Source organism: Megascapheus bottae, chromosome 32 (assembly GCF_031878675.1).
Source record: "Megascapheus bottae isolate mThoBot1 chromosome 32, mThoBot2.hap1, whole genome shotgun sequence".
NCBI lineage: Eukaryota > Metazoa > Chordata > Mammalia > Rodentia > Geomyidae > Megascapheus > Megascapheus bottae.
The window spans coordinates 5,984,607-6,001,831 of NC_143540.1; the positions used below are offsets into that span (position 1 = coordinate 5,984,607).

Genomic DNA, 17,225 nt, shown 5'->3' on the forward strand with positions numbered 1-17,225 from the left:
TGGTAATGAACTTTACAATTTGTGGGGGAAGTAAAGTCAGGGGAGGAGGGAAAATGGTAGGAAAAGGAGGGACAGGGAAACAATGTTCAAGAAGAAATGTACTTATCACCTTACTTATGTAACTGTAACTCCTCTGTATATTACCTTTACAACAAATTAAAATTTTTAATTTTTTTTTAAAACCTAAAATGGTTCTGTGCATCCAGTGGCAGAATGCATGTCCTGAACAATAGAAGCTCAGAGATAGCACCCCAGCTCAGAGTTCATGCCCCAGGACCAGCAAGGGGTGGGGGGAGGGAGGAGAGAGAATGAGAGAGAGGGAGAGAGAACAAATATAAGCGTCTCCATGATTAAATCATCAAGCTATTTATTTTTAGATTTGGTTTTAAAACCGTTCTACCTTAATAATGTGTTACCACTTGCAATAAGGCAAAAAAGAAAACACTTATTTAAAATTCACACATACATCTTTAATATACGTGCCAATTTGTTGTATTTGCTTCGACCTTTTTAGTTCCTATTCAAAAATTCCAAATTGAAAGGACTATTTTTAAAGTCCCAGCGGGGTTGGGGCACACAATATTCTATTTCCAAATAGTGACATTATGCAAAGTTAAAAACTAGACTGTGGACCCATTTGATGTATTTCCTTTCCGATTCCCGTGTTTCTGTAGGTTTTAAGAACCTGGCAATACAGAGATCGCTTAAAGAGAGGAACTGGAACAAACAGAAAGGTCACCATCCTTGTTTGTTTTGTTTTCTTTTCCAATCGTAAGTTTTCTGAGGAGAATCTCCTCTACCGCGTTCCAGCGTGGTTCATTCTTCAACAAGAACCCACATTATGCAGTACTTAAGTATGTGTTGGGGATGGTGCCTCACTTCTTGGCAGAACGCGTGGTCCATGGTTTCATCCGCTGTTCTTTAAAACAAGTAGGCTAGAAAGGATGGCTCCACTGGGAGGAAATGAGATAGAGAACAAAGTGGGGCACTGGCAAGGACTCCCCCCAAATCCAGTGGAACATGATGGGGTGGCACTGAGATCTAGGAATCTGAGAAAGCCTAATACTCCTTAGAACCATGAGATAGAAAACTCTTTTAGAGTTTGTGTGAGACACGACTTGAGATGACCTTCCTCACATTCTACCACAGGACCCTGTGACATCTGCCACTTCTTTTTCACCAACCAGTTTTTTGTTTTTTGTTTTAACCTGAACACAGCTATCCAGGCAGCTGTTGTCCATATGCTACCAGATTCCAGGATTTGCAGACTCATCAGTAGCCAAACTCCAGGAGCATCAAATAAAAGGGGGGGGGGGACCTGCTTATTTGTCCATACTTGTCAAACCTAGTGCCATGTTGCTAGAATGAGAGAGACTTTTGCTGAATGGAAGAGGCTTCTGGCTCCAACCCTTTCTTTCAGGTCCTCGAGATTATCACCGCCTTCCTTCTACTTCATCTTTATCTTTCTTTATTCTGTGGGTCATGGGACTTAAACTCCGCCTGGGCACCGTCCCTGAGCTCTTCAGCTCCAGGCTACTGCCCTACCCTGGAGCCAAGCCCCACTTCCCGTTTTCCAGAGCTTAATTGGAAATAAGAGTCTCAGGTCCTTTTGTTCCCGGGCTGGCTTTGAACCTTGATCCTCAGATCTCAGCCTCCTAGGATTACAGGTGTGAGCCACCGTGCCCCAGCTGGATAGCTATCATTCTTAAGAGAAATCCCCCCGACTCAAACAAAGAAAAAGGTACCAACCTTAGAGAGTTGTAAGCACTAAGGAAGAAATATAAACAGCACATTCAAGATGGGTTGTCAACACAAGGCCACCCAGTAAGGATCTAGAAGCATGAACTAAATCACTTGTATTGGACAGTATAATAGAGCATCCCCAAATAAGAATAAATAACTTCTGAATAAATAACTCTGGCTCCTAGTTTTGCAGTCTAATGTCATTTTAGGACAGGGGCAGTATTCATTTAGATATCACTACTTTATGAACAGTGGTAATAAGCGACATATAATTTTAATACATCTTTTGTCCTTTCAATTTGGAGAATTCCAACTGAACCTCAGGCAATTTCAATGTTCCAGCTTTCCCAATTTTCTCCTCAAGGTTTGAAACTTCCAGTTTTTCTCTTGGCAATGAGTTTGCATTTCCAGTACATCAGAGTTTTTGGTTTTGTTTTGTTTTGTTTTTGTCAGTATGACATTACTTTTCTTTTTCTTTGAATTGTACTTGTATTGTCTAATGTTGGAATCACTACCTGCTGTGTCTTTTGATTCTAACTCATTATTGGAAAGCCACAAATTCTGATTGTGTAAGCTTAGAGAATCCACGGTACAGAGAAAGATATGCGGAAATGTCAACAATGTATGTAAAACACCTAGCACCCAGCTAACACTCACTAGGGCCCCAATAAATCTAAGAATTTCTTCTGTAACCCTTCCATTTATTTCCAGCTTCTTGCTTCCTGACCACCACTCCCCCGCCTACACACACAACCATCATATCCTACAAACTTCTCAGTTAAACCAAATGTCCCCAGAGCAAATGAAAGGAAGAGGTTTGCCAGAGAATAGGAGGAAAGGAGGTGGTAGGGAAGCTACAGAAATACAAAAATCACTCTTTAAAACCCTTTTGGCCAGGGAGTGGGGGGAGGGAAATGGGGACCAAGACATAAGAAAGGGTACCAATGTATGTGAAGTAATGCACCTTCTAGCTGGTGAATAGAATGTAACCCTTCTATCAATTACAATAAAAAATATATGACAAAAAACCCTTTTGCCCAGAAACTTCCCCACTGGTTCAGACTTCTCTTGGGACTCAGAAAATGATTATATTACTGTAATGATTACACAGTAGCTTTATATAAAAAAATGAATTTAATTTCAAAAGGTTAAAGGTAACCCATTTGTTTGGAAAGGCAGAGGGGGTGGAGGAGGAGGAAAAAAAAGACATCCCTAAAAAATGTGTCATTCTGCATTTAATTCTAATTTCCACAGAACAAGGGGCTTGAGAGGTCATCTAAGTAATGAGATTTTTGTGCTTATTCTCCGCCTCTCTCTCTCTCTCTCTCTCTCTCTCTCTCTCTCTCTCTCTCTCTCTCTCTCTCTCTCACACACACACACACACACACACACACACACACACACACACACAGAGTAAACCCTCAATCCACGTGGCTAGCAGCTTGGAGGTTCTGGAGAGAAATTCAAGATTTGACTTTCAGATGACTTGACTCAAGCCCATTGAGTCTTTAAGAGGGGCTCTCTCGGGCTGGGAATGTGGCTCAGTGGTAGAGTAATCACCTAGCATGCATGAAGCCCTGGGTTTGATTCCTCAGTACCACATACTGAAAAAGCCAGAAGTAGCACGCGGCTCAAAAAAAAAAAAAATGAAGCTCATACTCGATTCTCAGCTTGAGGAGGTGTAGCTCAAGGAGTAGATCAGCCTAGCAAGCGCTGAGTTCAAACCACAGTGCCTCCTTGTTAATTATGGGGGGAAAAATATTTGTGTGAAGCTCTTTGACTGTAGGTTCCACTTGTAGGCTTGAATATCAGTTTTGGTTCAATTCTCATGAGATTTTTTTGACAGTTCTGGGATTTGAACTTAGGGCCTGGGTGTTGTCCATGAGCTTCATTTGCTCAAGGCTAGCACTCTACCACTTCCAGCTTTTTCTGTGTATGTGGTACTGAGGAATGGAACCCAGGTCTTCATGCATGCTAGCCAAGCACTCTACCACCAGGCTACACTCCCATCCTGAGATATTTTGTTTTTCTTTTCCTTCTTTCCAACCCATGAATGCCAAAGTTGAGATATGTGATGTGCTTCCGCTCTTCCTTCCTATCCCTGCAAGAGTTTATTTATTCACATCCTCAGAGGGTAGCTCAATGCAGTCCCCAGTTGATACAAAAGTCTCTGTGTATACACTCTCACATTTGAAACCTCACATAATGCCTCTAATTAGTAATTACTCTGAGCCAATGAAGTATAGTTATGTAAGTTCTGATAAATGCCAACCAAGTTTAATAAGCATGTATTGAAAGAAGGAGAAGGGTATTAAGGATAGATGGGATTATAGTTTGGGTAATTTTTTTAAATGATAACTCCATGACCAGAGCTCTACATCATCATTATGTTAGTTTTTTTTTTTGTTTTCTTACTCAGCCAAACAATTGTAGTAATTTTTGTGTTCTGAAAACAGGGACATAATAGTTGGCTGTTTTCCCAGAAATCCTCTTGCCAATCATTTTACCTATGCATCTTAGGGAAACCATCTCCCACACATTATGTAACTAGAGCAGAGCCAACGCAGGTCCTGGTTGAAGTTTCCCCTGGGTTGCTCACATGCACCCCCCCTCTCGCACTCCCCAAGAGAACCTGATAAAATGGCCATTCACTGCTTTGGTCCAAGAACAAGATTTGATGGTGAGGCACAGATTTACCACCCACAGGATTTTGGCTAGATACAGGGATCAGAGACTAAAAACCTTGCTTCTCTTGTGATCACAGCCAAGTCTGGTCCGTTCCACCTCTTTAGTCTCTCCTTCCCTTCCATCTGCTTCTTCAACTTCAGTGCCCCTTATCAAGAGCATAGAATGCATTGTCGGGTTCCCCCCACCTCGAACCTCCCCCCCCCAAAAAACCCCAAACAGTTATAAGAACCACTAAGCATATCTACTCAACAAGCAGATTTTTAGGCTCCTCTCTTGAGAATTCTGACTTTTCTAAGTCTTACACATTTAATAAACATCTTCTTATTGGGCAAGGATGAGCAAGATGGATTTCAAAATAGCCTTGAGACATTCCAGCCATTGCTGCAGCTGCTCCAACACCCCAATGATCAATCTCAAGGCGCCATTTCCAGGATGGTGATCCGCGTGTACATTGCGTCCTCCTCTGGCTCTACAGCGATTAAGAAGAAACAGCAAGATGTGCTTGGCTTCTTAGAAGCCAACAAAATTGGATTTGAAGAGAAAGATATTGCAGCCAATGAAGAGAATAGGAAGTGGATGAGAGAAAATGTACCCGCAGACAGTCGTCCAGCAACAGGGCACCCCCTGCCACCTCAGATTTTCAATGAAAGCCAGTACCGTGGGGACTATGATGCCTTCTTTGAAGCTTGAGAAAATAATGCAGGATTGACAGCTCCACCTGGTTCAAAGAAGGCAGAAGCCCAGGCAGAGCAGCAAGCGTGACCGTTCAGCGTTCTGCCATGAGCATCGTCAAAAATGAGTCTCCCTTGCTTTTTAAAATGGCAAAAGTATGTTGGCTTCAAGAGAAACAGGCTTAATGTTGTTAGTTGGTTTCTCGCATGCAAACAGTCAAAATGGATACATAATTAAAATGTGAACACTCTGGTGAAATGATTGGGTGATGAACATAACATCTTAAGTAGATATCATAGAATAGAATAGAACTAGTATTGTTGTCTGCCAAGGTATTTTATGGACTTCAGTGATTTTACAAAGAAAACAACCTCCTTTTTGATATTCTTATTGCAGCTTAAGTATATCTACAGCTAGACATGGAATTTAAAGGAGAAGCTCTGCTTCCTAAATTACCTTGTTAATTGAGTGAACAAAAACATAGGCCTTTTAAAATTGATATTACTGTGAATAAAGTGTACTTGCAAATAATGTGTATGGTAGATGACACATTAAGATTTCTTACGCTGATTATGACATTCCCAGTTCTTTTGTAGAAAAAATTTCTTCATACTGAAACGTATGTTTTCTGGGCCCCTCAATGTGCCCTTCCATTGCACATTAAGTGATTAGAATAGATGGCATCTCATAAAAGGCAATAAATTCATCAGATTTAGAGGTCCCTTGGTTAGTTCCACCGCTATGATGGAATTATGTTTCTAAATTACTTAATTTGGTGAAATGGGCATTATAAAAACATATGATACTGTTGCCTAAAGCTTGTTTTGGGGGGATTTTGCTACAAGAAATCTTATGGTTTCTTTGTTCTTCATGATACAATTTGTGATCATAAATGCCACTTGGCCTTTTCCTTTCAGGTTAAGGATCTATGTGTGATTACATACAACTAAGTGGAGTGACTATATCCTATGCCTCTATTCATCAAATAGCACAAGTATCAAGTAAAAGAGCAACTGTTAAAATATTTTGAAGACCTCCCAAAACACTAGAAGCATGGCCTAAATCACCTACTACACAGAAAATATACATCATACACTGATTCCATGTTACACTTTACAAACTAAACACCTTTTTCTTTATCCTATCTGTTGTTTGCAAATCTACATTCTGCAAAAAAAATCAACGTGTAGTGAAGACATGGCTTTATTTACTGGATTCTAACTTGATATGATGCTTTAAAATAAACTCAGTACTTTTAGAAACAGGAAAATAAAATAGCCTTGAAATTAGGCACACTATTGAATGAACTCATTGAAAGCTGGTAAGGTTCTACATTTCTTAGCTACTCTGAACTTTTAGGGACCTAAACAGGACTGGGTCTACATTTCCTGTGCACGCAGAGCTTAGAGTTCAGGCATTGTGAATTTCTCTTCTCCCTTCTTCCTTCCTTCCCTCCCTCCTTCTCTCCCTCTTCTCCCTATGTCTCTCTCTCCTTCCCCTCTCCTCCTCTCCCTTTCGCCTTCCCTCTCATTCTCCTCTTTTTCCTCCTCTCTCTCCCCCTTCTCTCTTTCTTTCCCTTGAAGTATTGCCAAAAGAAACAAAATAAAGCAAAACAAACAAACAAAAATAACTTTGGTGAAATCATGACTTAAGGTCAAAGGACCACAATTGGATGCCCTCAGAGAAATGGGACTGCAAAGAACCTGCCAAATAAATGATTTGTGCATGACTAGAGAGACCCAGGGGAGAGCCTCGGTCTATCTACCCATGGCTCTGTTTCCAAACCTTTCAGCTGAACTAGATGACACGCCAAACTACATTCTCCCAGAGTAGATGCTTAACATGGCTTTACAAATTCCTTTTCGAGCCCCATGTCAAAGCAACACGCTAATTTACAGAGCACACCCCAGCCTTGACAGAATGACTTGTTTGAAAATGGCATTTTCCCAGGCTCATGTTTTCCAATTTGCTCCTTTTCATAGATCAAAGCTCCAGAGAGCATCCTACAAAGCTAAGCTTCTAGGTGAAGACAGAAAACAGGCGGCAAGAGTCCCGTGGCTCTTTTAGAAATGAATGCAGAAAAACTTGCTCCTCCTCCTCCTCCTCCTCCTCCTCCTCCTCCTCCTCCTCCTCCTCCTCTTCCTCCTCCTCCTCCTCTTCCTCCTCCTCCTCTTCCTCCTCCTCCTCCTCCTCCTCCTCCTCCACCACCTTCTTCTTGGGGAGGAGTGGTTGTAGGGCTTGAACTCAGGGCCTGGGCACTATCCCTGAGACTCTTTGTGCTCTAGCCCCCTATCACTTGAGCCACAGCTTCCCTTCTGGCCTTTTCTAAGTAGTTCCTTGGCGATAAGCGTCTCGTAGACTTTCCTGCTTGAGCTGGCTTCAAATCAGAATCCTCAGATCTGAGCAGCCAGGATAACGAGTGTGAACCACCAGCACTGGGCTTCTGGTAACTTCTCACGCTGATAAAGAAGTTGTATTTTTTTTTCTAGTAGCCATTTCTCTGTCTGTCTCTGTGTCTATCTCTGTCTCTTTGGCTCTGGCTCTGGCTCCCCCCTCCCTCCCTCCCCAGAATAAATTACAACATTATCTCCGTCTTCTTGTTGCCTCATCAAGCATGGAATTTCCAGGGATATAAGCAGAATAGATGAACTTTGTAAGCCACCAGAAACTGTACAGACCGCAGCCCATACTGCAGATGAAACATCTGGCTTGCATGGTGGATTTAATAAACATTTCTCAATCTTCATCGTGTCGGAAGGGTAGTTATCCATAACAGCCTTGTAGGGGGAAAGTATTTCAGAAATGTATAAACTGCTTCACAGGTAAAGGACAGAAAAGAAAGGGGAAAAAAAACTGAATGAAAGCAGAGAGACTAGTGGCTAAAGGAAATACCATCATGAAAGGTAAAGAGCCAAAATGAAAAAATGAAATCTTGAGTTATCTCCTTTGATTCAACTTCACAAAGGGAGTAAGAGTGAAAGAACTAAGCTAGACAGCCAGACTTGGACTTGAATATCAGCTACTACAACTGGCTTAAATGTAGATCTGAAAATCAGGTCTCCTACAATGTCCGCAACAACCATCAAGACAGGAAAGTGCTGAAAACAACCATAAGTCCCTGTCACATCCCACTTACATGGTAGCCCAATGACAAGTGTTTATACAATATGATGGATTCCCCCACAAGTTTCCTTTGTCCATCACTCATGGTGCTAATTTCGTAGCACTCTTCAGCATTGTTATGCATGATGGCTGGCCAACCTCGCTCACTGTAATGATCCTTAGCTTTCAGCTATTAAATAGATGACAAGGCCACATCAGTATTGATGAGCCATCAAGGGCAATTTATATCAAGAATAATGGGCTAGCCTAGCCCTTCCCCCTTTCCCAACGCATTATTCACACAGATAGACAGACACCATGAATCAGTTAATACAGGAGGAATAAATGTAGTATTTCTTTTTTTAATCTTCTAATAAGATGGATATAGTGGCTTATAATTCTAATCCTTACTACTCAGGAAAAGGATCAGGTAGATCCAAGTTCAAGGCTAGTCTCCCCACCCCCCCCAAAAAAATTCATGAGACCTTATATCAATTCATATAATGGCATGGGCCTCTCATTTCAGGTACATGGAAAACTTTAGTAGGAAGATTGCAGTATCAGCATAAATGTGAACAGTGGGAAGGGAAAAAAAATTCCCTAATGGATGTTGTTGGTTATGAGAAAAATAAGGATTTTTATATTATGGATACAAAGGTTAAAGGAAATGGGAGGTTGTTCTACTACTTGAAAAAAAAATGGAAAATAAGATGTATTTGGTTGACCACTCACACATAACCATATAGGGCCTCTCCCAGAGACTTTGAATCAACCATCCACCTGACTGAAATGTTCTTGCTTTACTTTCCTCCTTGTTTCTCTGTACACCCCTTTACCCATGGGGTCTCCTCTCATTCCAGGCAGCCTGTCTCCTAGGATATCTTCCCTAGCTTAGAGACTGAGTGAGATGCATGTGCTGGGATTTGGAATCAGGGTGTGGGTGTGGTCCTTGAGTTTTTGTGTTTTTTTCCCACTCAAGACTAGTGCCCTACCACTGGAGGGCTGAGCTCTAACTGTGGCTTTTTTTGCTGGTGAAATAAAGATAAGAGTCTCTGAGAGTTGTCTGCTCAGGTTGACTTAGAACTGTGATTCTTAGATCTCAGCTCCTGAGTAGCTAGGATTACAGGTGTGAGCCATCAGGGCATCGGGCTAGGTTTGTTGGGTGTTTTGTTTTTGTTACTGTTTTTGGTTTTCCTGTCCTCTAAAGCAGTTACTGATGAGGTTGTTATACCATCAGTGAATTAAATAGGTTCACACTTTTAGGTAAAGATCTGTTGCATCTTCTCAAAGACAAATAAAGCTATAGGAAAGCTACTGAATGAGCAGAAACATTTAGTCACCAAAGGCCTAAGAAGCTGGATCCATGGCTCTGCTTAACACTGCTAAAATCTCTGCTCTCTACTTGTCCATCTTGCAAATCAATGTATATCTGCTTCCATCTTGGGTAAAACAAACACGATTTCTTCCTAGCTTATTTGTAGAGTTAGATGCATACATCTCTCAGGAACATGTTCTGCTTGGAACAATTATTATTTAGACAAGGAGAGATGATTCTTTTCGACAACCAGTGTCGCTCATAGCAATTTTCAGCTAGTGTCTTTATATACATATTTGTGGGAGGGGGGTGTTGATTTTTTTTGTTTTGTTTTGTTTTTTCTCATTTCATTTCATCCAGGAACTTCTAAACTGTCTTACTGACACTAGGTCAGCAAGTTCCATGACTCACTAAGACTGGCAGACAGGCTTAGAGGTTCAGTTAAATATCTACTGTAGTCTTGGATCATCAAATTCACCCACACCAAATGATTTGAATGATTTCATGGGAATGATTTCATGGTTGGGAACCATTCATTTCCCCATGATTTTAGGCTCCAGGCCCTTTTCTGATACCTCCAAGTCCTGAACACACCTATGCCAATGATGAGACAAGAAAAACAAGTAAATGCACTCATGTTAGAAAATGCAGTCATCCAGTTGGCCTGGCTGGGCCACCAAATCCTCCTGTCAGCCAGCCAGTCCTTCATCAGCAGCTTGTGGTTTGCAGACCTATTAAGCTGTACAAATGGAGTCATCTGTTCTTTTCTGGTCTTTCATGAGCTTTTTCTTCCTTGGGGGACCCAATGAGAGGCTGTCTCCGAGTGTCAAATTGCAGCAATCAATAAACTACAAGCAGCATGGCTCGTTTAGAAACAGAGACATAGGCCTCTCGCTAGAAAAAGCAATGATTACCTGTCATGGGTTCAGAGAATCATAGTGCTTATTAGAGGTCAGGAGTGAGGGGATTCTCTGCGGGCAAATGTCAAAGCATCCCCTTGTCCTCTGATCCCCATCTTAAATGAACAACGTACCCAGTTCCATTATCCAAGCCTGTGATTTGAAGGCAGTTCTCAATTTCTTCCTCCTTTCCTTCTTCAGCCCCAACATTTACTTAGAGATTAAGACCTATGGTTTTCCATTTCCTTGTTACTTTGATAGCCCTCCCCCAGGGTTGAAGCTTGACTTGGCTCTCCCTAGACACCTGTTCCCCTCACCTCTCTCCTCGGGCATTCTGCAGTTAACAGCCAACAATAATCTTTCTAAATTGCTGTCCGATTGTGCCATTCCTCTACGTGCAAGACTCGGCATCTCTCAAAGGCCGCTAGAGAGTCCAAGCATGGGATTCTGAAGAGCGTCAGGGGGATTGGTAATAAGTACTGGGGGTGGGTTGACTTCATAAGAAATACCACAGTCACCCGGCAGAGGTGACTCACACTTGTGGTCTTAGCTACTCAGGAGGCTGAGATCTGAGATGATAGATAGATAGATAGATAGATAGATAGATAGATAGATAGATAGATAGAGATAGGCAAGCAGGCAGGCAGACAGATAGACAGACAGGCAGACAGACAAGACAGATTCCCAGAGATAGTTCCCAGGCCCTGAGTTCAAGCCCCAGTACTAGCACAAGAGAAAATCTTTTCTTTACTAGCTCTGTCTTTCTCTCCCCTTCTAGCTAATACAAAATCACATTTTGCGGTTTTGAAGTTCAGCTTGGTTCTTACAACACCTGTTGGAGTTTACCTCTATAGAAATAAAATGGAATGATTTTAGAAATTTGCTTTCTAATATAATCACCTTTGCTTCGGTGAGCCAGTACTAGTTAAATGGACACAGATTGCACAAGAGACAAGGAGCAAAGAAATGTGTGGTCCTCTTTATTTTTTCTTTTTGCCAGTCCTGGGGCTTGAACTCAGGGCCTGAGCACTCTCCTTGAGCTTTCTCAAGACTAGAGCTCTACCACTTGAGCCACAGCACCATTTCTGGCTTTTTTTCTATGTATATGCTACCAAAGAATTGAACCCAGGCCTTTGTGCATGCTAGGAGAGCACTTTACCACTAGATTAAACTCCTGGCCCCATCTCTTAATAAGAAATATAATATGATGGTTATTCCCACAGCCTGATTATGCTGACAGGTAAGAATGGCACCTACGATGAAAAAAGAAGTAATATAGGTATATAAGTAAATACACACACACACTCACACACACACATTGCTAGCTCATTGAAGATAAGAGTTTTCTGAACTTACCTGCCTAGGCTGGCTTTGAATGGTGATCCTCAGATCTCAGCTTCCAGAGTAGCTAGGATTATCAGTGTGAGCTACTGGCACCTTGCTGAAAAATAACTTTTTAGTACCTTGATTGGGATATATATAATTCATAAAGAACTGTATAATAATAATAATAAAGGCCAGGCGCAACTGGCTCACGCCTTTCAGCCTAGCTACTCAGTAGGCTGAGATCTAGGGGTTGTGGTTCGAAGCCAGCCAAGGCAGGAAAGTCCTAAGACTTCTCCCCAGTGAACCACCAGAAATGAAGCTGTGGATCGCAGTAGTAAAGCACTAGACTTGAGTGCAAAAGCCTAAGGATAGCATCCTATGACTGACAAAAGCAAAACAAAAACTACATATTTAATGTATGCAATCTGATTCTCTTTTTTTTATAGCTATTTTATCTCGATATTTGTGTGGTGGTAATGAAATCGGGGAGGCACGAGGTGTAGATTTAGGTTCTTGTGGTACTGGGTGAGCTTACAGTTGTATCTAGATCATCAATTTCCTTTTGTGTAAAATGGGAGGGGTGACTGGGTGATCTATTGAACTTACACGGTTTAAAATCATCTACCCAAACTCCTGGGTGCGCTGTAAGAACTTTCTGGGTGGCCAAGAGCCCCCTCAAATAGACCTGTCAAGATGTCCTTGTGGATTCAGACATGGAGATCTCACAGGTTTTCACACAAAGTGGTTGATCTGTTTATTTTCTGCCAAGATGTGCTTGCCTGTCAGGCACATCAAAGCTGTCATAGGAAGAGAAGACGGGTGTTTATTATTATTATTATTATTATTTGTCTGCTTTGTCTATGTCTATGTTCCCCTGGGACATCCTCCCCCCTCGCCCCCCACTTTCTGGGAACAATCAAAATGAAATTCTGCAACTGGCGTGATGAGAAATGCCAGCTGAGAGAAGAAGCGGAGCTTCAACAAACTCTCCTGCCTGCTCCCAGAGGGAGCAAACCCCATTCACCCTAGAGTGCACAGAGTGCAGTGGTTGGCCCAAAGCGTGGTGGATAATCTAGGACAGCACAAAGGAATGATATGACTTGGGGTTGGATGGCTCTCTCTCCTAGAGTTAGGAAACAGAGCCATGACGGTATTAGAATCAAGAAGGACCAGAACACGAATCCAACAGACCAGGTCAGCTGCAACGGGAAGCTCAAGAGGGGATGGCCTGGTGACCTGAGGAAGGGTCAGGAGATGTGAGCCTTCCTGAGGGCAAGGGTGGAGAGACTAAAGTGTGTGTGTGTGGGGGGGACAGCAGCTGATTCAACAATCTAGTTATTTTCACAGCACTGTAGGGTACTAATTAAGATGGAGGCCATTGGAGATGGAGGTCACGGAGCCTTTTTGATTACAATGAAGATGAGGAAACACCGGCCGGCTTGGTATCCTCTCAGCTCTGTACCCCATGGTGGTTTACATATTTGAGAAACAGATGCTGGGAAACAGCAAAAGACAGCTATTTTAGTTTTACATGCTTATTTTAAAAGAGCCTTTTAACTCGGGCACTCGGAGCTGTATTGAGTACAAGTAAAGCTTTGCGCCTTCATAGTGTGTGTGTGTGTGTGTGTGTGTGCACACGCGCACGCGCACGCGCACATTGGTGATGAGCACCTCACAGGCTTTCCTGTCTGGGCTGGCTTTGAACCACAATGGTTGCTAGGATTGCAGGTACGAGCCACCAATGACTAGCTATTTTTATTTTATTTATTTTTGGCACCTAGCTATTTTTCTTTTTATCCTTAAGTAGTTTGAATTCAACACATCCGTATGTGAGTACAGTGCACCAGTTCCATCTCCCTCCTCCCACTGTTCTCCTCCATCTCCCCCACCCCACCTCCTCCTCGAGTTATCTGGCTCCATTATCACTTACCTACATTGAATATTATGGCTATATCCACCTGCCTTTCCTGTCCCTATTTGTCTGCCCCCCTTCCCCTTGGCCTTAACCCTCCCCCTCCAACATTTTTAACTTACAGGAAATTTAGGAAGAAAACGATAATAATTCTCTTCTCTTACAGTGCATAGTGTGGGACTGGGACTCCAGCGGCAAGCATGACTTCATCGGTGAATTCACCTCGACATTCAAGGAGATGAGAGGTGCCATCGAAGGGAAACAGGTCAGTGAGAACAACTTGTGGGGTTAGTTTCCTCCCTTCCTTGTCCCAGGCCTTCCTCGGAACAATCCCCAGCCACTATGAAACAGTAGCGCCAAGACACCCATGCAGGATCAGCAAAAGGGATTGTGCAGGGATCTGACCCTAGATCTAGCCCAGCCCATAGCAGTAGTGGGACCTGTCTCTAACTGGAACAGATCCCCCCTTCCCCGTACCTCCATCAGTAAATGGAGTGATTAGATGGAAGGAGGCATCATACTGGCAAGCTGACATGTGGAATTAAAACCCCCTTCAAAAAACTTAAACTGGGACAAAAATGAAGGGGGTGGTGACGCTATTTTTTTAAAAATGTACTCATTACCTGATGCATGTAACTATTACCCTTATATACATCACCTTTACAATAAAATTTTTAAAAAAAGACAAGAAAAGGGGCCAAGAGTTTGGTCTAGTGGTAGTGCTTGCCTAGCATGCAGGAAGACCCAGGTTTGATTCCTCAATATCACATACATAGAAAAAGCCAGAAGTGGGGCTGTGGCTAAAGTGGTAGAGCTTCAGCCTTGAGAAAACCAAGGACAGTGCTCAGGCCCTGAGTTCAAGACTGGAAAAAAACAAACAAACAAACTGAGGTTGGCACTGATGGCTCACACCTATAACCCCAGCTACTCAGGAGGCTATCTGAGGATTGTAGGTCAAAGCCAGCCTGGGCACGTAAGACTCATCTCCAATTAACCACCAGAAAACTGGAAGCTGCTCTGTGGCTCAAAGTGGCAATGCAATAGGCTTAAGCTGAAGAGCACGCAGGGACAGTGCCCAGACGCAGACCTCAGGCCCCATGGTGGGAAAAAAAAATTAAAAATGAAGCTGGGTGCCTGTAATTTGAGCTACTCAAGAGGCTAAGATCTGAGCGTCAAGCATCAATCTAGCCCAGGCAGACAAATCTACGAGATGCTTATCTCCATGTAACCAGCAAAAAGCCTGAAGCATGGAGCTGTGGTTCAAGTGGTAGAACACCAACCCTGAGTGAAAACGCTAAAGGACAGGCTCTGAGTTCAAGCCCCATCCAGTCTGATCTCAGAGTTTCCTTCTCAGTCGCTCCAAACCTTCTTGCTGCAGGTACAGTGGGAATGCATTAACCCCAAGTACAAAGCCAAGAAGAAGAATTACAAAAACTCAGGCATGGTGATTCTGAATCAATGTAAGGTACGTATACAGCTCTCTCCTTTAGCCATATGAATGTGTAGGTAGGAAATTCTGGGTAGAGGGAGAGACTCATAAGGAATTGACCCCCTTTTTTTTTAAAGACAAAAATAACTCAGAAAAAAATCAATATATTTGTGGACATAAAAAGAGAATATATATATGTGTGTGTATATATTTTATATATATAAATATAAAAATCCAGGAGTGGCCCTGGATCTCTGATAGCTGAATGTCACCATCCTCTCCCATTTTCCTCCCACCCCCATCCCCAAGGACAACCCCCCTCCCCAAGGACATTCTTGGTCACAGATCTGAAGAAAGATTCCCCAAAGGGGAACCCTACTGTTTTCCAGGACCCCTACTAGGTCAACATTCCATGCTTCTGCCCATGACTCTGCACAGTGCTTCAAGAGTCACACAGAAATCAGACATGGGGGAAAGATGAAAAGGCCTGGAATTTTCTCTTCCCAGCTTCACAGAGAATCCCCTGTGATAAGTAAAATCTCTTGAAATCATATAGGAAGGGGGATTCCTTCCAGCCAGTCAAGGACTTATTGCAAGTGACACCCAAACAATTCCATCTCATTTGTCATTGGGATCCTGACATTTCTGCTTTTCAATGAAGTCAAGTAAGCATTTCAGAAGCACAGAAGCAGTTAGGTGAATGGAGGTATTATTAACCCATATTTATCTGACACCACCATGCAGAACCAAATTGCCATCTAAATTTTATAGACACCAGCAGTCCTCAGTTTTTGTTGCTGTTTGTTGGAGACTGGGACTCAAACTCAGTGTCTGTTGCTTTTGCTCATGACTGACATTCTACCACCTGACATTCTACTCCACCTGGGAGTCTCCAACTCCCAGTCCTCATGGGTTTTTTGTTTTGTTGGTTGTTGTTTTTTTGTCAGTTTTGGAGCTTAAACTCAGATTCTGGATGCTATCCCTGAGCTCTTTCTTTTTTCTTTTCTTTTCTTTTCTTTTCTTTTCTTTCTTTCTTTTTTTCTTTCTCTCTTTTTCTTTCTTTTTCTTTCTCCATGTATTCTGTCTCCCTAAGACCAGTATCAGATAATTAGAATCTGTCCCTAGATAAGGCCTGCTAGAACACATAAACTATTGGAGAGTTGTCATTCCCATGTAAATCACAGTACAATAAGAGACCTTTTCTACAAATCTTCCCCTCACTCCTTCTGTCCTCACCTGGCTAACCTTGATATTCCCCCCTTGTGATCCCTACCACGTGGCAAGGTATGCCTTCTGTCCTTTGTCAAACCCTCTGCAACGAATTGATCTTTACAGAGGCAATTGAGCGCTCAGGCATTGCCCATCTATGTCTGAAGGTTTCTTCCCTCTGTGGATTAATTTTAATCCCGGGAATGGTACACATTCTCCTCATCATGTCTGTATAAATACAATCCTGGGCATATCCAAAACATTCATGCAACCCTTTTCTGTGCCCAGAGAATCAGGAGAAATGACCTAGCTGAGACAATTCGATAGTTATCTGTCTCTAAGATGACTGTGCCTCTAGCTGCCTTGATCTTATAATAAGAGCTTATCTCATGCCAGTGCACCCTTAACCACTGCTCATCTCTGGAGCTCTTACTTCCTTGCTGCTTTCAGGACGTCTTAAAGGAAACATGGCACTAGAAAGTAAGAGCAGGCACCATTCACAGAGCCAAGTAAACATGGATCTCAGAAAAGCCTGTTACTAGATGTGTGTACCTAACAATAGACAAGATGGCTCCAACAGAAACCAACACCTGATTCTGTGAGTCTATGAAGCCTCCCTGAACTGAATCAGATGGAATCTGAGACCCGAGGGAAGGAAATCAGATACTGGTCCCTCTCCAGACTGTACAGTACAGTCCATGCCTGCAGCTCCCATGTCTGTTTCCCTTCATCACTAAAAATCTCAGCTGTCAGCCAGATGCCAGTGGCTCACACCTGTAATCCTAGATACTTGGGAAGCTGAGATCTGAGGATTGTGGTCCAAAGCCAGCCCAGCAGGAAAGTCCATGAGACTCTTACCTCCAATTAACCACCAGAAAACCAGGGGTGGCACTGTGACTCAAAGGGGAGGATGGTAGCCTTGGGTTGAAG

At 42.6% G+C, this 17,225-nt stretch overlaps 1 protein-coding gene and 1 pseudogene across 7 annotated transcripts in view; both read left to right on the forward strand.

Moving 5' to 3' along the window:
- Positions 1-17,225, forward strand: part of Cpne4 (copine 4) — a 263,345-nt gene that overhangs the window by 227,308 nt on the left and 18,812 nt on the right. For all 7 annotated transcript variants that reach the window (XR_016533502.1, XM_090323595.1, XM_090323596.1 and 4 more), the window contains 2 exons: positions 13,824-13,922; positions 15,036-15,122. Coding sequence is in view for 6 of the 7 variants with exons in the window: in XM_090323595.1 (XP_090179721.1) it covers positions 13,824-13,922; positions 15,036-15,122 (186 nt within the window). In the remaining variant the exon portion in view is untranslated. The remainder of the gene's footprint in view (positions 1-13,823; positions 13,923-15,035; positions 15,123-17,225) is intronic.
- On the forward strand, positions 4,855-5,193 carry LOC150043095 (adapter SH3BGRL pseudogene; annotated as a pseudogene).